Genomic DNA, 25,313 nt, shown 5'->3' on the forward strand with positions numbered 1-25,313 from the left:
CAAAGCGTGACTTTAAAAATGGTAATCAAGGATCATGTATAAACATTGATATTTGATATTAAATGTGAAACATTTTCTATGTTATCAAAAGTATTAAGTTTTTTTATGCTATCATACTGAAGTAAAATTATGGTATTGTGACAATCCAACTTCATAACTGTTCGAACATACTTATTAATTTTTAAAAATCAAAATGGAATAAATAGAAAAATAGAATGAACAAAAGATTTGGTATAAAATATAAAATACATTTAATAAAATTTAATGCAGACTTTTAATGGTTTCTTGAAAAAAAATGAACACAGCAAATTTATCATTATAATTTTGTTGATTAAAAAAACTTAACTTATACGATTTGATTAAATATAGAGATATTTTATTGACATTAATCATAGAATCAGATTTTATAAATAACTCACCCAGGTAGAGGGCCACCCGCCTCCAAGTTAAAGACCTGATGTGGATTCAAAAGCTTACGGAAAGAAGTGATGAGTTCTGTCCCCTGGCAACCACCACTTTTCACATTGACAAATACTAATAATGGCTGTACGCCATCATCAGGGATCATATGTGGCTAGAATAGATAAGAAAATGTGAATTTATTTTACGCAATAGGGTAAGCATTCATCAAAAACTATATATATATATATATATATATATATATATATATATATATATATATATATATGATGTTGAGAACAATGGAAATAATATTTCAACGAGAGATAAAAAAAGGAACAAACTAAGTTATGTGTTGATCAATAAAGACAAAACATTGACAAACACATCACTAGGTTTATTCTGGATAAATGAAATTAAGAAAACAAAATACCAACAGAATATTTGAAAATATATTTTTGATGTAATGAAATGTATAACTTTGTTCTATTTCAGAAATGAAAAAAGTCGTTTGAAATTTAAAAAAAAGTGTATGTGTGGGGGAGCATAGCATTGTGAAAGAGAATAAGATTTTTTTAATAATGTCATATCACCGTTAATATATTTTAAAAAATATGATGCAATTGATATGCTTTTGGAACAAATATGTCTGTTATAATTCAAATATGGATGCGTAACTGAAGTGAAATAAGTGTATTTTTGTTATGTAATTTATTGACCGATTATATGTATTAATTATTATATGTATTAATTATTATATGTATTAATTATTATATGTATTAATTATTATATGTATTAATTATTATATGTATTAATTATTATATGTATTAATTATTATAGGTGGTGTTTTCTATGGTGTGAGAGAGTTAATCTGTGTCTAAAATTAAATTAAATTAATTATCTAATAGAAGTTTAGTTATTAATGGCGATACATTATAGAAACCTTCACATTATTTAATTGTGCTTGAATTTGAGATAAGTGCTGATTCAAGAAGTCTCTGTCGCATTTATTTGACTTTAAAAAAGCAAAAATAGTTAAATTTATTTGGTTTGTTACTTTTTTATCTCTCTCTCTCTCTCTCTGTATATATATATATATATATATATATATATATATATGTATGTATGTATTAGCAAGCCGCCCAATGTTGCCTGGTTATAAAATATGCTTAAATATGATAGTTAAATTTATGCGGATTTCATATTTATTATTACAGAGCCAATACTCTATTAATCACAAATCATTATATATATATAGTATTGATTTCAAAAGTAAAAATACATATATGACTTGTGTGCCATCAGCTAGAATCGAAACAAAAACATGTAGCTCCCCAACTTTATTCATGTCTGATAAGAAATAACAATGCACTTATGGCATTTTCTCAGCCATCCTTTCCAGTCAATGCTAGTAGATAGCAACTTTTTGTAGCCACTTGATTTGAAGATGAATCCCTTTTTGAAGATGTTAAGAGGGCATGATGGAGACTTTGCTGGAAACCCTGACCCAAAGCCCATCACAGACTGAGAAAACTTGGTGTTCATAAAGTCTTTTCTCACTACGGTCTATGTTGTTTGGATCATTTTAGTTGTTTTATCAATGCCTTTCATTGTGCAGCCGTCTGAAAGTCTACTATATTTATTATGAACATGTTGGCAAACTAAAAAAGAAACAAAGATTATGCAAAAACCTTTAAACACACAAAAATGAACAGAAAAATAGAAATTGAGATGCTGATATTTTACCTTTTATTTTATTATTTATTGTTTTTTTTTTATATAAAAACCAAGCAACATAAATTGAATCTAACTGAAAAATTAAAATCAAAATGTTTAAAAAAAAAACTGACATCAAACTGATTGTACCTGAATATTTGGCAGTAACATTGCCAGCAACTGTTTATCATCAAAGACAGTATCTCTTAGAATATGGAATGAACGGCTAGCTATCTCTGCTGTGTTATAAATCAGAACCAGGGCACCATATTCATAGTAGATCACATCAAATGAATGCCACTTGTTTTCTGAATAAAATAAAAGAAATCAATTTATTTAAAAAAATATTTAAAAAAAACAAAAATAAAAAAAATTAAGAATTAGATGAAGATGACCCAATAACAATAATCTTATATTTCTCCTGAACTAGTTTAATAATATAAAACAAACTGTAGGATTTTTCAACTCCCCCCCCCCTCTTTCTCTTCGTACATAATTGTTTGTTCATATATAATAAAAATAGCACATACTTTCACTTTGGATTTTAATAATTTTGAGCATAGTTTTATTACACAATACTAATGTACAATATTACACAATACTAATGTACAATATTACACAATACTAATGTACAATATTAGCTTTCTTCACCCAAACCCTTTTTTAAACATATCTACTTCCTTTGCAGACTAAAAATCTAAGAGACTTGACAACTTACTTTTGCTGGTTACTTATTCATGTCACTCCAATTATTTTACAAGACAATGACCATAGAAGAAAAAAAAATATCCAAACAGTGGTTCATTAAATGCATTAGATAGAAAAACTAAAGAAAAAAAGGTGTTGAAAAAGAACATAGATAAAATATTGCGAAAAGAAAAAAAACTAAGATAGAAGATTGTGAGAGTGTGTCTTATATCGACTGTTGTCACTGCTGGTTTAATACACTGCACAGGCGATAAGCTATTATTAGTTTTTCTAACTAAACAAATCTGACTGTTACAAATTGTGAAATATCTGATTAGGACACGAATGAAATAAAAAATTTACCTGGGCCGATGATATCAAGAAGAATTTTCTCATATTGGCGTTGAGACAAACTACTTGGTAAATTACCAACAAACAAGGAAATACTAGGGCCATGGGGATCTTCAATTTGTTGAATGTAGAATCGAGTCATCCGATTCTGCCGAAGGGAATCCTATACAAGAGAAATTTAAATATTAGTAAAATTCAGAATCTGCTAAGCTCCAATATTGCTTTTCCCAACACATTTCACATGAAAAAGACTAAACAGAATGTATAATTGTGGATCATGCAACTGTGAATTTCATTGTTCAGAATATGTTATATTCATCACATTTCTCATGTATTTAATCTATAAATATAAAAGCGAAAATGTATGTATGTATGTGTGTTCGCTTTTTCTGTATGTCTACAAAAGGCTATAACATCTTGGGAAAATAAAAATCCCGCAGTCAAACTTGACCTCATTAACTCATTAAAACGGGCACCTGTTGAATCCAAGTAATAAATTCAAACGTGTTTCCGTTAGCATCTCGCGGTGGGGCAATGGTTAACGTTACACTTTTTTTTTTCACACTTTAATTTACAACTTTGCCTCAACGGTTCGGGTTCGATCCTCATACTTACTTTTTTATTTAAACCCTTCCCCCCACACCTCCAAACACCCGGGCAACGCCGGGTACCCCTTGCTAGTCTATAAATATAGAAGTGAAAATGTATGTATGTTTGTATGTGTGTTCGCTTTTTTTGTATGTCTACGAAAGGCTTTTTTCAGAGAAGCGGTCGGTCGCTTCACAACTTTTTAAAACTTTTTATATCACATATAAATCGTAATATCTCAGAGTTAACAACGAAACTCGCCTGTCTATTTAATTTGCTCGATTTTGGGAAGATAAATATTCAACATTTGTCGCTCGCCACATGTCGGTTAGTCTTTTTCCTATAACATCTTGGGAAAATAAAAATCCCGCAGTCAAACTTGACCTCATTAACTCATTAAAATGGGCACCTGCCAAATCCAAGTAATTAAATAAATTCAAATGTGTTTCTGTTAGCATCTCGCGGTGGGGCAATGGTTAACGTTGCACTTTTTTTTTTTTTTCACACTTTAATTTATAAATTGCCTCAATGGTTCCGGGTTCGATCCTCATACTTACTTTTTTTTTTTTTTTAACCTCCCCACCCCCGGAGTTTCCACACACACACCTCCAAACACCCAGGCAACACTGGGTACCCCTCGCTAGTTTCTAATAAAGCAATGATAAATTAGAAAGTTTGATGAAAAAGTTCATTTTAAAAAATATAATGAAATATTTAACTAAGCCAAATATTTAATAATTCAGGTGTAACACTAATTTTCTCACTCTCTGAATTTCAGAGGCTTGACAGATTAGTTGTATTGCACCATCTTATTTCACTATAATAATAATTAATCAGCACACTCATAACCCACTCATTATAAAACTACCATGTCTCTAAACCACTAAGAATTGTTAGAAGCATTTTCTTGGATGAAAATAAACCAGTGTTATGCTCAATAGTATGACGACTGGCACTTGAATTTGTCTAACTAGGGTTAAATACAACCAAAATAAGAGATTTACATGGACAATAACATCAGCACACAGACACAGACACACACAAGATGGCGTCATCTAATCAATCCTATGGATATTGTTATCAATATATTATTTTGTTTTCTACCTTTGCATTGTCCCATCTGTTATTCAGTTTGTAGCACGTGTGAAAACATGACACAAAATGTCTTCAGATGACGTGTAAAAATTACAACATATGTGCAACATTTTATTTGCTTACACATTTATTGATATGGACCCAGGTTGGGACCATGAAAAGACAATTTGGAATACAGTATAAGTTTAAAGATATATTGAAAAAAAAGGAACAAGATACAGAGAAAAGTGGTGACATAAACTAAGTTTACTTATCAGCTGAATACTGGCAGAGTATCCAATATCCACAAGAGTACCTGGCTCTCAATTCATATAGGATTTGGAAGAGTCCATCAATGGGCAGGAATGGTTGCATAAGATATACAATGTACAGGGTGGAATGATAAAATTGTCACCCTAAAGAAAACAACACTACAACTTTATTTTCAAACTTTTATTGAAAAAAATCAATTCAGGTAACTTGATTATTTAGTTGAACTGACATCTATTCAGCCTCAATCACTGCCTTGATATGAGTCCGGAACTGGGAGCATACCTTTTCCACAAGCGCTGGTGGGAGCTTGGCGTATACTCAGCAGATGGTGACGATAAAGCTAGCTTTGGTATTTTGAGGAGTTATGTTGGTGATATTCTCAACGTATGATCAAACAAAGTAGTCCAGTGGGTTCAGATCAGGGGAGGAGGGGGACCAGTGAAGAAGGATACAAACTCATAACCTGGGTCTCTTTGGATTTATGCACTGGCGCCGAGTCCTGCTGCCAGACCCAAGGTGTGTCAGTAACCACTTGATTGTGCCAGGGGATCCACACTCTTCAGAACATTCAGGTACACTTTGGTGTTGACTTTCAAGCCAACTGAAAAGATGTGAGGTGGCATGATGTAACTTTCATTTGAAACCACGTCAAAGACCATAACTATAGCTGGAAACTTTGTTGAGCTGTATCCTCAGGTGTTGAACTATCCGGATTTGCATTTTGAGGGTGCTGGCAATGGTCCTGTTGTCATAAATTGGATCGGTAGAGAGCATGAGTTGTACAGCGGTGCATCTTCGAACTCGCTTGTTAAACATTGTGTCACTTTCAAACATGATAGAAAGCTTCTATTGCTCTTGAGAGTTGTACACAACTGGCCAACTAGTAGATGGTCTGCAACAAAAAAAGAAAACTGTTTTCATCAAATGGAAATGAAATCATGTTGTCTTTTCCAGAGCGACAATTTTATCGTTCCACTGTATTTAAATGTTGTTGACACATGTTGTAAGAATGATAACATGACTTACACGTTAAACAACACAATTCAGCCAAATAAAGAGGGCCAATTTAGTTGTCATATTTAAAGGCAACGAAAACATTATTGTTTGTTTATTTAAATGTCTTAGTTTATTACTAATATATGATTTTGTTCTTAGATTTATAGCTATTATAAGAACAAAAATTCACAAAAAGTGAACAATGCCTAAAATGATAATAATGTCTTCCAAATTGAAAACAGAAACAATTTGGCAGCACAGTGTGAATTTAGGACAAGTGAGAAACAGATGAGATATTGGGGAAAATGTACAGAAAATCAGTGATGTTTGAAAGCTGCACAAATATCTTGTTTGCATAGGTCCTTAGAAAAACTAGGAAATATAATTCTACTTGGTTTTGTAGGTCTATGCAAGATCCTGTCTTCCAAACATAAAAAAGCCCTTTGGCTAATGGGCGAGATCAATTAATGGCAACAGAAATTCTTTATACATTTACAAGCAAACTGATCTTTCTTGTCTACGAGGAGAAACAAAAATTCTTTATACATTTACAAGCAAACTGATCTTTCTTGTCTACGAGGAGAAACAAAAATTCTTTATACATTTATAAGCAAACTGATCTTTCTTGTCTACAAGGAGAAACAAAAATTTGAAAATAACTCACTTTACGAGCTTGCTGAATAAGATCCCAAGGGCGTTCTTGTCGATCTAACATCCGTTCTGCAACTCCTTTGTCAAGCAAAACTTCGATTAAATTATATTTTTCAGGGTTTTTCTGATAAGATAAAGAAAATATGAAGGAAAAAAATATAAAGTCAATTTTTTCCCCCTTTTAAGCAACAATTCAAAACAGCTTCAACACATTTCAGAATTCAATAATTAAAGATATTCAACTGGTATGCAATGAATTTTTTTAATCTATTACAAATCGAGGTTTTTCATTTTAAAAAATCAATCACATTATGCAAATTTTCAGCTGGTAAACCATAAACTTTAATGAATTTATTACAAATAGAGATTTTCAACTGTTATGCCATAAACTTTTTGGTCCCCCGACAAAAGGTGGGTGGACCTGTAAATTCACTCTTGTCCGTTCGTCTGTTCACCCGTTCATCTATCCGCACTTTTCTCAATAACTATGCCTTGGAATTTTTGCAAATTTTGCACAAACATTAAACATGATATGAGTAAAAAAGTGACACAATGGATTTGTCGGGGAAACTGGTCCCCCCCCCCAAGGGGTGCCTTTCAGGTTAAAATGACTAAAATTAACACTTTAGTGCTTATTAAAAAAGTGATGCCCTGGATTTTTATAAAACTTTCTGAAAAGTTGTAACTAACTGATTTCTATATAATTTTGTTTGTCTATACTTCACGATAACTCTTGGGTGTCCCTCAAAGGCTCTTTCAGGGCTAATAAAAAAACTTCATTTTTGGGACTATTTTACCATATTTGTCCAAAATTTTATGTGTATGTCTATTTAGTAGTTTTGCATGGTGTTGAACTCAAATCTACATATATTAAGGCCTTGGGGACATTTGGGGCTAAATGGGAGGGAGGGCGGCAAATGATGGACTTGGTCATTTCTTTTTTTGCATAGTGCAGAACTCAAATTTACATGTTATGGCCTAAAACTGCACCGTTTGTTCATTTTTCATTGCGGGGTGGGGCGGGGGGAGCAGTGCAAAACTTGGTAATTTTTTTATGCTTCATTCACTGTGCACTCATGGGGGACCATGCATGCTTCACTTGTTCAAATTCATTATGAGTGGAGATTTTCAACTGGTATGCAATAAACTTTTTAAAATTTATTATGAATAGGGATTTCATACTGGTATGCCTTAAACATTTTAAAATCTATTACAGAACAGAAATTTTTTACTGGTATGCAATACACTTTTTAAAATTAATTACTGATGGAGATTATTAACTTTTACACACTAAACTTTATGAAATTTTTTATAAATGGATATTCTAAACTATTACGCACTACACTTTTTAAAATTTATTATCACTGAATATTTAAACTATTATGCACTACACTTTTTAAAAGTTATTATCACTGAATATTAAAACTATTACGCACTACACTTTTTAAAAGTTATTATCACTGAATATTTAAACTATTACGCACTACACTTTTTAAAAGTTATTATCACTGAATATTTAAACTATTACGCACTACACTTTTTAAAATTTATTATGAATGGATATTCTAAACTATTACGCACTACACTTTTTAAAATTTATTATCACTGAATATTTAAACTATTACGCACTACACTTTTTAAAATTTATTATCACTGAATATTTAAACTATTATGCACTACACTTTTTAAAAGTTATTATGTATGGATATTCTAAACTATTACGCACTACACTTTTTAAAATTTATTATCACTGAATATTTAAACTATTATGCACTACACTTTTTAAAAGTTATTATCACTGAATATTTAAACTATTACGCACTACACTTTTTAAAATTTATTATGAATGGATATTCTAAACTATTACGCACTACACTTTTTAAAATTTATTATCACTGAATATTTAAACTATTATGCACTACACTTTTTAAAAGTTATTATCACTGAATATTTAAACTATTACGCACTACACTTTTTAAAAGTTATTATCACTGAATATTTAAACTATTACGCACTACACTTTTTAAAATTTATTATGAATGGATATTCTAAACTATTACGCACTACACTTTTTAAAATTTATTATCACTGAATATTTAAACTATTACGCACTACACTTTTTAAAATTTATTATGAATGGATATTCTAAACTATTACGCACTACACTTTTTAAAATTTATTATGAATGGATATTCTAAACTATTACGCACTACACTTTTTAAAAGTTATTATCACTGAATATTTAAACTATTACGCACTACACTTTTTAAAATTTATTATGAATGGATATTCTAAACTATTACGCACTACACTTTTTAAAATTTATTATCACTGAATATTTAAACTATTACGCACTATACTTTTTAAAATTTATTATCACTGAATATTAAAACTATTACGCACTACACTTTTTAAAATTTATTATGAATGGATATTCTATACTATTACGCACTACACTTTTTAAAATTTATTATCACCGAATATTTAAACTATTACGCACTACACTTTTTAAAATTTATTATCACTGACTATTTAAACTATTACGCACTACACTTTTTAAAATTTATTATGAATGGATATTCTAAACTATTACGCACTACACTTTTTAAAATTTATTATCACTGAATATTTAAACTATTACGCACTACACTTTTTAAAATTTATTATCACTGAATATTTAAACTATTACGCACTACACTTTTTAAAATTTATTATCACTGAATATTAAAACTATTACGCACTACACTTTTTAAAATTTATTATGAATGGATATTCTAAACTATTACGCACTACACTTTTTAAAATTTATTATCACTGAATATTTAAACTATTACGCACTACACTTTTTAAAATTTATTATCACTGAATATTTAAACTATTACGCACTACACTTTTTAAAATTTATTATCACTGAATATTTAAACTATTACGCACTACACTTTTTAAAATTTATTATCACTGAATATTTAAACTATTATGCACTACACTTTTTAAAATTTATTATGAATGGATATTCTAAACTATTACGCACTACACTTTTTAAAATTTATTATCACTGAATATTTAAACTATTACGCACTACACTTTTTAAAATTTATTATCACTGAATATTTAAACTATTACGCACTACACTTTTTAAAATTTATTATCACTGAATATTTAAACTATTACGCACTACACTTTTTAAAATTTATTATCACTGAATATTTAAACTATTACGCACTACACTTTTTAAAATTTATTATCACTGAATATTTAAACTATTACGCACTACACTTTTTAAAATTTATTATCACTGAATATTTAAACTATTACGCACTACACTTTTTAAAATTTATTATCACTGAATATTTAAACTATTACGCACTACACTTTTTAAAAGTTATTATCACTGAATATTTAAACTATTACGCACTACACTTTTTAAAATTTATTATCACTGAATATTTAAACTATTATGCACTACACTTTTTAAAATTTATTATCACTGAATATTTAAACTATTACGCACTACACTTTTTAAAATTTATTATCACTGAATATTTAAACTATTATGCACTACACTTTTTAAAATTTATTATGAATGGATATTCTAAACTATTACGCACTACACTTTTTAAAATTTATTATCACTGAATATTTAAACTATTACGCACTACACTTTTTAAAATTTATTATCACTGAATATTTAAACTATTACGCACTACACTTTTTAAAATTTATTATCACTGAATATTTAAACTATTACGCACTACACTTTTTAAAATTTATTATCACTGAATATTTAAACTATTACGCACTACACTTTTTAAAATTTATTATCACTGAATATTTAAACTATTATGCACTACACTTTTTAAAATTTATTATGAATGGATATTCTAAACTATTACGCACTACACTTTTTAAAATTTATTATCACTGAATATTTAAACTATTACGCACTACACTTTTTAAAATTTATTATCACTGAATATTTAAACTATTACGCACTACACTTTTTAAAATTTATTATCACTGAATATTTAAACTATTACGCACTACACTTTTTAAAATTTATTATCACTGAATATTTAAACTATTACGCACTACACTTTTTAAAATTTATTATCACTGAATATTTAAACTATTACGCACTACACTTTTTAAAATTTATTATCACTGAATATTTAAACTATTACGCACTACACTTTTTAAAATTTATTATCACTGAATATTTAAACTATTATGCACTACACTTTTTAAAATTTATTATCACTGAATATTTAAACTATTACGCACTACACTTTTTAAAAGTTATTATCACTGAATATTTAAACTATTACGCACTACACTTTTTAAAAGTTATTATCACTGAATATTTAAACTATTACGCACTACACTTTTTAAAAGTTATTATCACTGAATATTTAAACTATTACGCACTACACTTTTTAAAATTTATTATGAATGGATATTTTAAACTATTATGCACTACACTTTTTAAAATTTTTTTATGAATGGATATTTTAAACTATTAGGCACTACACCTTTTAAAATTTATTATCACTGAATATTTAAACTATTACGCACTACACTTTTTAAAATTTATTATGAATGGATATTTTAAACTATTATGCACTACACTTTTTAACATTTATTATGAATGAATATTTAAACTATTATGCACTACACTTTTTAAAATTTTTTTATGAATGGATATTTTAAACTATTAGGCACTACACTTTTTAAAATTTATTATCACTGAATATTTAAACTATTACGCACTACACTTTTTAAAATTTATTATGAATGGATATTTTAAACTATTATGCACTACACTTTTTAACATTTATTATGAATGGATATTTAAACTATTATGCACTACACTTTTTAAGATTTATTATGAATGGATATTTTAAACTATTAGGCACTACACTTTTTAAGATTTATTATGAATGGATATTTTAAACTATACTGCACAAAACCTTTTAAAATTTATTATGAATTGATATTTTAAAATATTAGGCACAAAACGTTTTAAAATTTATTATGAATGGATATTTTCAACAATTACGCACTAAACTTTAATAAAAATTTTATGAATGAATATTTTAAACTATTACGCACTAAACTTTTTAAAATTCATTATGAACGGATATTTTAAACTATTACGCACTGAACTTTTTAATATTTATTATAATGGATATTTTAAGCTATTATGCACTAAGCATTTAAAAATATGTTTTGACTGGATATTCTAAACTATTACGCACTACACTTTTCAAAATTTATTATCAATGGATATTTTAAACTATTAGGCGCTAAACTTTTAAAATTTATTATGAATTATGTGCCAAACTTTTTAAAAATTACTATGAATGTATATTTTAAACTATTACGCACTAAACTTTTAATATCTATTATGAATGGATATTTTAAACTATTATTGACTAAACTTTTTAAAAAAATTGTTTTGAATCGATAATTTAAACGATTACGCACTAAACTTTAAAAAACTGTTATGTTTTAAACGATTAGGCACTAAACTTTTTAAAATTTATTATGGATGGATATTTTAAACTATTATGCATTAAACTTTTGAAAAATTTTTATGAATGGATATTTTAAATATGCACTAAACTTTTTAAAAAAATTGTTTTGAATCGATATTTTAAATGATTACGCACTAAACTTTAAAACAATTGCTATGTTATTAGGAACTAAACTTTTTAAAACATTGTGTTGAATCCATATTTTAAACTATTATGCACTAAACTTTACAATAATTGTTATGTTGTAAACTATTAGGAACTAAACTTTTTAAAAAAATTTTTTTGAATCGATATTTTAAACTATTATGCACTAAACTTTTTAAAAATTGTTATGAAAGGATGGTGTAAACTACTTGGCACTAAACTTCTTAAGATTTATTATGAATGGATATTTTAAACTATTATGCAATAAACATTTTAAAATTTATTACGAATGGATATTTTAAACTATTATGCAATAAACATTTTTTTATTTATTAAGAATGGATATTTTAAACTATTAGGCACTTAACTTTTATAATTTATTATGAATGGATATTTTAAACTATTATGTACTAAACTTTTTAAAATGTATTATGAATGGATAATTTAACTATTAGGCACTAAACTTTTTAAAAAATTGTTTTTAATCGATATTTTAACCTATTACGCTCTAAACATTTTAAAATTTATTATGAATGGATATTTTTAACTATTACATAATAAACTTTTTAAAATTTATTATGAATGGATATTTTAAACGATTATGCGCTAAACTTTTTAAAATTTATTATAAATGGATATTTTAAACTATTATTCACTAAACTTTTTAAAAAATTATTATGAATGGATATTTTAAACTATTAGGCACTAAACTTTTTAAATTTTATTATGAATGTATATTTTAAGCTATTAGGCATGAAACTTTAAAAATTATTATGATTGGATATTTTAAACTATTAGGCACTAAACTTTTTTAAACAATTGTTTTAAATCGATATTTTAAACATCACTTTAAAAAAATTATTATGAATGGATGTTGTAAACTACTAGACATAAAACTTTTTAAAATTTATTATGAATGGATATTTTAAACAATAAGGCATTAAACTTTTAAAATGTATTCTGGATGGATATTTTAAACTATTCCCACTAAACTTTTAAATATTTATTATGAATGGATATTTTAAACTATTAGGCACTAATCTTTTTGAAATTTATTATGAAGAGATATTGTAAACTATTAGGCACTAAACTTTTTAAAACATTGTGTTTAATCCATATTTTAAACTATTATGCACTAAACTTTTTAAAAAAATTGTTTTGAATCGATAATTTATACTATTATGCACTAAACTTTTAAAAAATTGTTATGAATGGATGTTGTAAACTACGATGCACTAAACTTTTTAAAATTTATTATGAATGGATATTTAAAATTATTAGGCACTAAACTTTCTAAAATTTATTATGAATGGATATTTTAAACTGTTATGCACTAAACTTTAAAGAAAAATTGTTTTGAATCGAAATTTTAAACGATTACGCACTACACTTGTAAAAAATTGTTATAAATGGATGTTGTAAACTATTAGGCACTAAACTTTTTTAAAAAATAGTTTTGAATCGATATTGTAAACTATTAGACACTAAACTTTTTAAAACTTATTATGAATGGATATTTTAACCTATTAGGCACTAAACCTTAAATATTAAACTATTAGGAACTAAACTTTTTAAAATTTATTATGAATGGATATTTTAAACTATTAGGCACTAAACTTTTTAAAATTTATTATGAATGGATATTTTAAACTATTAGGCACTAAACTTTTTAAAATTTATTATGAATGGATATTTTAAACTATTAGGCACTAAACTTTTTAAAATTTATTATGAATGGATATTTTCAACTATTAGGCACTAAACTTGTTAAAATTTATTATGAATGGATATTTTAAACTATTAGGCACTAAACTTTTTAAAATTTATTATGAATGGATATTTTAAACTATTAGGCACTAAACTTTTTAAAATTTATTATGAATGGATATTTTAAACTATTAGGCACTAAACTTTTTAAAATTTATTATGAATGGATATTTTAAACTATTAGGCACTAAACTTTTTAAAATTTATTATGAATGGATATTTTAAACTATTAGGCACTAAACTTGTTAAAATTTATTATGAATGGATATTTTAAACTATTAGGCACTAAACTTTTAAAATTTATTATGAATGGATATTTTAAACTATTAGGCACTAAACTTTTTAAAATTTATTATGAATTGATATTTTAAACTATTAGGGACTAAACTTTTTAAAATTTATTATGAATGGATATTTTCAACTATTAGGCACTAAACTTGTTAAAATTTATTATGAATGGATATTTTCAACTATTAGGCACTAAACTTGTTAAAATTTATTATGAATGGATATTTTAAACTATTAGGCACTAAACTTTTAAAATTTATTATGAATGGATATTTTAAACTATTAGGCACTAAACTTTTATAAATTTATTATGAATGGATAGTTACATAATAAACTTTTTAAAATTTATTATGAATGGATATTTTCAACTATTAGGCACTAAACTTTTAAAAAAATTATTATGAATGGATATTTTCAACTATTAGGCACTAAACTTTTTAAAATTAATTCTGAATTGATATTTAAAACTATTAGGCACTAAACTTTTTAAAATTGTGTACGAATGGATATTTTAAACTGTTACGTACTAAACTTTTTAAAATATACTATGAATGGATATTTTCAACTATAAGGCACTAAACTTTTATAAATTAATTCTGAATCGATATTTTAAACTATTAGGCACTAAACTTTTTAAAATTGTGTACGAATTGATATTTTAAACTGTTACGTACTAAATTTGTTAAAATTTATTATGAATGGATATTTTAAACTATTAGGCACTAAACTTTTTAAAATTTATTATGAATGGATATTTTAAACTATTAGGCACTAAACTTTTTAAAATTTATTATGAATGGATATTTTAAACTATTAGGCACTAAACTTGTTAAAATTTATTATGAATGGGTATTTGAAACTATTTGGCACTAAACTTTTAAAATTTATTATGAATGGATATTTTAAACTATTAGGCACTAAACTTTTAAAATTTATTATGAATTGATATTTTAAACTATTAGGCACTAAACTTTTTAAAATTTATTATGAATGGATATTTTAAACTATTAGGCACTAAACTTTTTAAAATTTATTATGAATGGATATTTTAAACTATTAGGCACTAAACTTGTTAAAATTTATTATGAATGGATATTTTAAACTATTAGGCACTAAACTTTTTAAAATTTATTATGAATGGATATTTTAAACTATTAGGCACTAAACTTTTTAAAATTTATTATGAATGGATATTTTAAACTATTAGGCACTAAACTTTTTAAAATTTATTATGAATGGATATTTTAAACTATTAGGCACTAAACTTTTTAAAATTTATTATGAATGGATATTTTAAACTTTTAGGCACTAAACTTTTTAAAATATACTATGAATGGATATTTTAAACTATTAGGCACTAAACTTTTTAAAATTTATTATGAATGGATATTTTAAACTATTAGGCACTAAACTTTTTAAAATTTATTATGAATGGATATTTTAAACTATTAGGCACTAAACTTTTTAAAATTTATTATGAATGGATATTTTAAACTATTAGGCACTAAACTTTTTAAAATTTATTATGAATGGATATTTTAAACTATTAGGCACTAAACTTGTTAAAATTTATTATGAATGGATATTTTAAACTATTAGGCACTAAACTTGTTAAAATTTATTATGAATGGATATTTTAAACTATTAGGCACTAAACTTGTTAAAATTTATTATGAATGGATATTTTAAACTATTAGGCACTAAACTTTTTAAAATTTATTATGAATGGATATTTTAAACTATTAGGCACTAAACTTTTTAAAATTTATTATGAATGGATATTTTAAACTATTAGGCACTAAACTTTTTAAAATTTATTATGAATGGATATTTTAAACTATTAGGCACTAAACTTTTTAAAATTTATTATGAATTGATATTTTAAACTATTAGGCACTAAACTTTTTAAAATTTATTATGAATGGATATTTTAAACTATTAGGCACTAAACTTTTTAAAATTTATTATGAATGGATATTTTAAACTATTAGGCACTAAACTTTTTAAAATTTATTATGAATGGATATTTTAAACTATTAGGCACTAAACTTTTTAAAATTTATTATGAATGGATATTTTAAACTATTAGGCACTAAACTTTTTAAAATTTATTATGAATGGATATTTTAAACTATTAGGCACTAAACTTTTTAAAATTTATTATGAATGGATATTTTAAACTATTAGGCACTAAACTTTTTAAAATTTATTATGAATGGATATTTTAAACTATTAGGCACTAAACTTTTTAAAATTTATTATGAATGGATATTTTAAACTATTAGGCACTAAACTTTTTAAAATTTATTATGAATGGATATTTTAAACTATTAGGCACTAAACTTGTTAAAATTTATTATGAATGGATATTTTAAACTATTAGGCACTAAACTTTTTAAAATTTATTATGAATGGATATTTTAAACTATTAGGCACTAAACTTTTTAAAATTTATTATGAATTGATATTTTAAACTATTAGGCACTAAACTTTTTAAAATTTATTATGAATGGATATTTTAAACTATTAGGCACTAAACTTTTTAAAATTTATTATGAATGGATATTTTAAACTATTAGGCACTAAACTTTTTAAAATTTATTATGAATGGATATTTTAAACTATTAGGCACTAAACTTTTTAAAATTTATTATGAATGGATATTTTAAACTATTAGGCACTAAACTTTTTAAAATTTATTATGAATGGATATTTTAAACTATTAGGCACTAAACTTTTTAAAATTTATTATGAATGGATATTTTAAACTATTAGGCACTAAACTTTTTAAAATTTATTATGAATGGATATTTTAAACTATTAGGCACTAAACTTTTTAAAATTTATTATGAATGGATATTTTAAACTATTAGGCACTAAACTTTTTAAAATTTATTATGAATGGATATTTTAAACTATTAGGCACTAAACTTGTTAAAATTTATTATGAATGGATATTTTAAACTATTAGGCACTAAACTTTTTAAAATTTATTATGATTGGATATTTTAAACTATTAGGCACTAAACTTTTTAAAATTTATTATGAATGGATATTTTAAACTATTAGGCACTAAACTTTTTAAAATTTATTATGAATGGATATTTTAAACTATTAGGCACTAAACTTTTTAAAATTTATTATGAATGGATATTTTAAACTATTAGGCACTAAACTTGTTAAAATTTATTATGAATGGATATTTTAAACTATTAGGCACTAAACTTTTAAAATTTATTATGAATGGATATTTTAAACTATTAGGCACTAAACTTTTTAAAATTTATTATGAATTGATATTTTAAACTATTAGGCACTAAACTTTTTAAAATTTATTATGAATGGATATTTTCAACTATTAGGCACTAAACTTGTTAAAATTTATTATGAATGGATATTTTCAACTATTAGGCACTAAACTTTTAAAATTTATTATGAATGGATATTTTAAACTATTAGGCACTAAACTTTTTAAAATTTATTATGAATTGATATTTTAAACTATTAGGCACTAAACTTTTTAAAATTTATTATGAATGGATATTTTAAACTATTAGGCACTAAACTTGTTAAAATTTATTATGAATGGATATTTTCAACTATTAGGCACTAAACTTGTTAAAATTTATTATGAATTGATATTTTAAACTATTAGGCACTAAACTTTTTAAAATTTATTATGAATGGATATTTTAAACTATTAGGCACTAAACTTTTTAAAATTGTGTACGAATGGATATTTTTAACTGTTACGTACTAAACTTTTTAAAATATATTATGAATGGATATTTTCAACTATAAGGCACTAAACTTTAATAAATTAATTCTGAATCGATATTTTAAACTATTAGGCACTAAACTTTTTAAAATTGTGTACGAATTGATATTTTAAACTGTTACGTACTAAACTTGTTAAAATTTATTATGAATGGATATTTTAAACTATTAGGCACTAAACTTTTTAAAATTTATTATGAATGGATATTTTAAACTATTAGGCACTAAACTTGTTAAAATTTATTATGAATGGATATTTTAAACTATTAGGCACTAAACTTTTAAAATTTATTATGAATGGATATTTTAAACTATTAGGCACTAAACTTTTAAAATTTATTATGAATTGATATTTTAAACTATTAGGCACTAAACTTGTTAAAATTTATTATGAATGATATTTTAAACTATTAGGCACTAAACTTTTAAAATTTATTATGAATGGATATTTTAAACTATTAGGCACTAAACTTTTATAAATTTATTATGAATGGATAGTTACATAATAAACTTTTTAAAATTTATTATGAATGAATATTTTCAACTATTAGGCACTAAACTTTTAAAAAAATTATTATGAATGGATATTTTCAACTATTAGGCACTAAACTTTTTAAAATTAATTCTGAATTGATATTTTAAACTATTAGGCACTAAACTTTTTAAAATTGTGTACGAATGGATATTTTAAACTGTTACGTACTAAACTTTTTAAAATATATTATGAATGGATATTTTCAACTATAAGGCACTAAACTTTTAAAAATTAATTCTGAATCGATATTTTAAACTATTAGGCACTAAACTTTTTAAAATTGTGTACGAATTGATATTTTAAACTGTTACGTACAAAATTTGTTAAAATTTATTATGAATGGATATTTTCAACTATTAGGCACTAAACTTTTTAAAATCTATTATGAATGGATATTTTAAACTAATAGGCACTAAACTTTTTAAAATTAATTATGAATTGATATTTTAAACTATTAGGCACTAAACTTGTTAAAATCTATTATGAATGGATATTTTAAACTAATAGGCACTAAACTTTTTAAAATTAATTATGAATGGATATTTTAAACTAATAGGCACTAAACTTTTTAAAATCTATTATGAATGGATATTTTAAACTAATAGGCACTAAACTTTTTAAAATTTATTATGAATGGATATTTTAACCTATTAGGCACTAAACCTTAAATATTAAACTATTAGGAACTAAACTTTTTAAAATTTATTATGAATGGATATTTTAAACTATTAGGCACTACACTTTTTAAAATTTATTATGAATGGATATTTTAAACTATTAGGCACTAAACTTTTTAAAATTTATTATGAATGGATATTTTAAACTATTAGGCACTAAACTTTTTAAAATTTATTATGAATGGATATTTTAAACTATTAGGCACTAAACTTGTTAAAATTTATTATGAATGGATATTTTAAACTATTAGGCACTAAACTTTTTAAAATTTATTATGAATGGATATTTTAAACTATTAGGCACTAAACTTTTTAAAATTTATTATGAATGGATATTTTAAACTATTAGGCACTAAACTTTTTAAAATTTATTATGAATGGATATTTTAAACTATTAGGCACTAAACTTTTTAAAATTTATTATGAATGGATATTTTAAACTATTAGGCACTAAACTTGTTAAAATTTATTATGAATGGATATTTTAAACTATTAGGCACTAAACTTTTAAAATTTATTATGAATGGATATTTTAAACTATTAGGCACTAAACTTTTTAAAATTTATTATGAATTGATATTTTAAACTATTAGGGACTAAACTTTTTAAAATTTATTATGAATGGATATTTTCAACTATTAGGCACTAAACTTGTTAAAATTTATTATGAATGGATATTTTAAACTATTAGGCACTAAACTTGTTAAAATTTATTATGAATGGATATTTTAAACTATTAGGCACTAAACTTTTAAAATTTATTATGAATGGATATTTTAAACTATTAGGCACTAAACTTTTATAAATTTATTATGAATGGATAGTTACATAATAAACTTTTTAAAATTTATTATGAATGGATATTTTCAACTATTAGGCACTAAACTTTTAAAAAAATTATTATGAATGGATATTTTCAACTATTAGGCACTAAACTTTTTAAAATTAATTCTGAATTGATATTTTAAACTATTAGGCACTAAACTTTTTAAAATTGTGTACGAATGGATATTTTAAACTGTTACGTACTAAACTTTTTAAAATATACTATGAATGGATATTTTCAACTATAAGGCACTAAACTTTTATAAATTAATTCTGAATCGATATTTTAAACTATTAGGCACTAAACTTTTTAAAATTGTGTACGAATTGATATTTTAAACTGTTACGTACTAAATTTGTTAAAATTTATTATGAATGGATATTTTAAACTATTAGGCACTAAACTTGTTAAAATTTATTATGAATGGATATTTTAAACTATTAGGCACTAAACTTTTAAAATTTATTATGAATGGATATTTTAAACTATTAGGCACTAAACTTTTAAAATTTATTATGAATTGATATTTTAAACTATTAGGCACTAAACTTGTTAAAATTTATTATGAATGATATTTTAAACTATTAGGCACTAAACTTTTAAAATTTATTATGAATGGATATTTTAAACTATTAGGCACTAAACTTTTATAAATTTATTATGAATGGATAGTTACATAATAAACTTTTTAAAATTTATTATGAATGAATATTTTCAACTATTAGGCACTAAACTTTTAAAAAAATTATTATGAATGGATATTTTCAACTATAAGGCACTAAACTTTTTAAAATTAATTCTGAATTGATATTTTAAACTATTAGGCACTAAACTTTTTAAAATTGTGTACGAATGGATATTTTAAACTGTTACGTACTAAACTTTTTAAAATATATTATGAATGGATATTTTCAACTATAAGGCACTAAACTTTTAAAAATTAATTCTGAATCGATATTTTAAACTATTAGGCACTAAACTTTTTAAAATTGTGTACGAATTGATATTTTAAACTGTTACGTACAAAATTTGTTAAAATTTATTATGAATGGATATTTTCAACTATTAGGCACTAAACTTTTTAAAATCTATTATGAATGGATATTTTAAACTAATAGGCACTAAACTTTTTAAAATTAATTATGAATTGATATTTTAAACTATTAGGCACTAAACTTTTTAAAATCTATTATGAATGGATATTTTAAAGTAATAGGCACTAAACTTTTTAAAATTAATTATGAATGGATATTTTAAACTAATAGGCACTAAACTTTTTAAAATCTATTATGAATGGATATTTTAAACTAATAGGCACTAAACTTTTTAAAATTTATTATGAATGGATATTTTAACCTATTAGGCACTAAACCTTAAATATTAAACTATTAGGAACTAAACTTTTTAAAATTTATTATGAATGGATATTTTAAACTATTAGGCACTAAACTTTTTAAAATTTATTATGAATGGATATTTTAAACTATTAGGCACTAAACTTTTTAAAATTTATTATGAATGGATATTTTAAACTATTAGGCACTAAACTTTTTAAAATTTATTATGAATGGATATTTTAAACTATTAGGCACTAAACTTGTTAAAATTTATTATGAATGGATATTTTAAACTATTAGGCACTAAACTTTTTAAAATTTATTATGAATGGATATTTTAAACTATTAGGCACTAAACTTTTTAAAATTTATTATGAATGGATATTTTAAACTATTAGGCACTAAACTTTTTAAAATTTATTATGAATGGATATTTTAAACTATTAGGCACTAAACTTTTTAAAATTTATTATGAATGGATATTTTAAACTATTAGGCACTAAACTTGTTAAAATTTATTATGAATGGATATTTTCAACTATTAGGCACTAAACTTTTAAAATTTATTATGAATGGATATTTTAAACTATTAGGCACTAAACTTTTTAAAATTTATTATGAATTGATATTTTAAACTATTAGGGACTAAACTTTTTAAAATTTATTATGAATGGATATTTTCAACTATTAGGCACTAAACTTGTTAAAATTTATTATGAATGGATATTTTAAACTATTAGGCACTAAACTTGTTAAAATTTATTATGAATGGATATTTTAAACTATTAGGCACTAAACTTTTAAAATTTATTATGAATGGATATTTTAAACTATTAGGCACTAAACTTTTATAAATTTATTATGAATGGATAGTTACATAATAAACTTTTTAAAATTTATTATGAATGGATATTTTCAACTATTAGGCACTAAACTTTTAAAAAAATTATTATGAATGGATATTTTCAACTATTAGGCACTAAACTTTTTAAAATTAATTCTGAATTGATATTTTAAACTATTAGGCACTAAACTTTTTAAAATTGTGTACGAATGGATATTTTAAACTGTTACGTACTAAACTTTTTAAAATATACTATGAATGGATATTTTCAACTATAAGGCACTAAACTTTTATAAATTAATTCTGAATCGATATTTTAAACTATTAGGCACTAAACTTTTTAAAATTGTGTACGAATTGATATTTTAAACTGTTACGTACTAAATTTGTTAAAATTTATTATGAATGGATATTTTAAACTATTAGGCACTAAACTTTTTAAAATTTATTATGAATGGATATTTTAAACTATTAGGCACTAAACTTTTTAAAATTTATTATGAATGGATATTTTAAACTATTAGGCACTAAACTTTTTAAAATTTATTATGAATGGATATTTTAAACTATTAGGCACTAAACTTGTTAAATTTTATTATGAATGGATATTTTAAACTATTCGGCACTAAACTTTTAAAATTTATTATGAATGGATATTTTAAACTATTAGGCACTAAACTTTTAAAATTTATTATGAATTGATATTTTAAACTATTAGGCACTAAACTTGTTAAAATTTATTATGAATGATATTTTAAACTATTAGGCACTAAACTTTTAAAATTTATTATGAATGGATATTTTAAACTATTAGGCACTAAACTTTTATAAATTTATTATGAATGGATAGTTACATAATAAACTTTTTAAAATTTATTATGAATGAATATTTTCAACTATTAGGCACTAAACTTTTAAAAAAATTATTATGAATGGATATTTTCAACTATTAGGCACTAAACTTTTTAAAATTAATTCTGAATTGATATTTTAAACTATTAGGCACTAAACTTTTTAAAATTGTGTACGAATGGATATTTTAAACTGTTACGTACTAAACTTTTTAAAATATATTATGAATGGATATTTTCAACTATAAGGCACTAAACTTTTAAAAATTAATTCTGAATCGATATTTTAAACTATTAGGCACTAAACTTTTTAAAATTGTGTACGAATTGATATTTTAAACTGTTACGTACAAAATTTGTTAAAATTTATTATGAATGGATATTTTCAACTATTAGGCACTAAACTTTTTAAAATCTATTATGAATGGATATTTTAAACTAATAGGCACTAAACTTTTTAAAATTAATTATGAATTGATATTTTAAACTATTAGGCACTAAACTTTTTAAAATCTATTATGAATGGATATTTTAAACTAATAGGCACTAAACTTTTTAAAATTAATTATGAATGGATATTTTAAACTAATAGGCACTAAACTTTTTAAAATCTATTATGAATGGATATTTTAAACTAATAGGCACTAAACTTTTTAAAATTTATTATGAATGGATATTTTAACCTATTAGGCACTAAACCTTAAATATTAAACTATTAGGAACTAAACTTTTTAAAATTTATTATGAATGGATATTTTAAACTATTAGGCACTAAACTTTTTAAAATTTATTATGAATGGATATTTTAAACTATTAGGCACTAAACTTTTTAAAATTTATTATGAATGGATATTTTAAACTATTAGGCACTAAACTTTTTAAAATTTATTATGAATGGATATTTTAAACTATTAGGCACTAAACTTGTTAAAATTTATTATGAATGGATATTTTAAACTATTAGGCACTAAACTTTTTAAAATTTATTATGAATGGATATTTTAAACTATTAGGCACTAAACTTTTTAAAATTTATTATGAATGGATATTTTAAACTATTAGGCACTAAACTTTTTAAAATTTATTATGAATGGATATTTTAAACTATTAGGCACTAAACTTTTTAAAATTTATTATGAATGGATATTTTAAACTATTAGGCACTAAACTTGTTAAAATTTATTATGAATGGATATTTTAAACTATTAGGCACTAAACTTTTAAAATTTATTATGAATGGATATTTTAAACTATTAGGCACTAAACTTTTTAAAATTTATTATGAATTGATATTTTAAACTATTAGGGACTAAACTTTTTAAAATTTATTATGAATGGATATTTTCAACTATTAGGCACTAAACTTGTTAAAATTTATTATGAATGGATATTTTAAACTATTAGGCACTAAACTTGTTAAAATTTATTATGAATGGATATTTTAAACTATTAGGCACTAAACTTTTAAAATTTATTATGAATGGATATTTTAAACTATTAGGCACTAAACTTTTAAAAATTTATTATGAATGGATAGTTACATAATAAACTTTTTAAAATTTATTATGAATGGATATTTTCAACTATTAGGCACTAAACTTTTAAAAAAATTATTATGAATGGATATTTTCAACTATTAGGCACTAAACTTTTTAAAATTAATTCTGAATTGATATTTTAAACTATTAGGCACTAAACTTTTTAAAATTGTGTACGAATGGATATTTTAAACTGTTACGTACTAAACTTTTTAAAATATACTATGAATGGATATTTTCAACTATAAGGCACTAAACTTTTATAAATTAATTCTGAATCGATATTTTAAACTATTAGGCACTAAACTTTTTAAAATTGTGTACGAATTGATATTTTAAACTGTTACGTACTAAATTTGTTAAAATTTATTATGAATGGATATTTTAAACTATTAGGCACTAAACTTTTTAAAATTTATTATGAATGGATATTTTAAACTATTAGGCACTAAACTTTTTA

The 25,313-nt window shown here is 23.6% G+C and overlaps 1 protein-coding gene across 2 annotated transcripts in view; it reads right to left on the bottom strand.

Annotated features, from left to right (window-relative positions):
• The window catches only part of LOC145296039 (diacylglycerol kinase theta-like), a 1,210,689-nt gene that overhangs the window by 212,374 nt on the left and 973,002 nt on the right, over positions 1–25,313 (bottom strand). For both annotated transcript variants that reach the window (XM_080142083.1, XM_080142084.1), the window contains 4 exons: positions 6,749–6,859; positions 3,166–3,316; positions 2,266–2,423; positions 420–574 (listed from right to left, as the gene is read on the bottom strand). In XM_080142083.1, coding sequence (XP_079998209.1) covers positions 420–574; positions 2,266–2,423; positions 3,166–3,316; positions 6,749–6,859 — 575 coding nt within the window. The remainder of the gene's footprint in view (positions 1–419; positions 575–2,265; positions 2,424–3,165; positions 3,317–6,748; positions 6,860–25,313) is intronic.

The sequence above is a fragment of the Euprymna scolopes genome, chromosome 16 (genome assembly GCF_053919585.1).
Source record: "Euprymna scolopes isolate OS-2025 chromosome 16, ASM5391958v1, whole genome shotgun sequence".
Taxonomy (NCBI): domain Eukaryota; kingdom Metazoa; phylum Mollusca; class Cephalopoda; order Sepiida; family Sepiolidae; genus Euprymna; species Euprymna scolopes.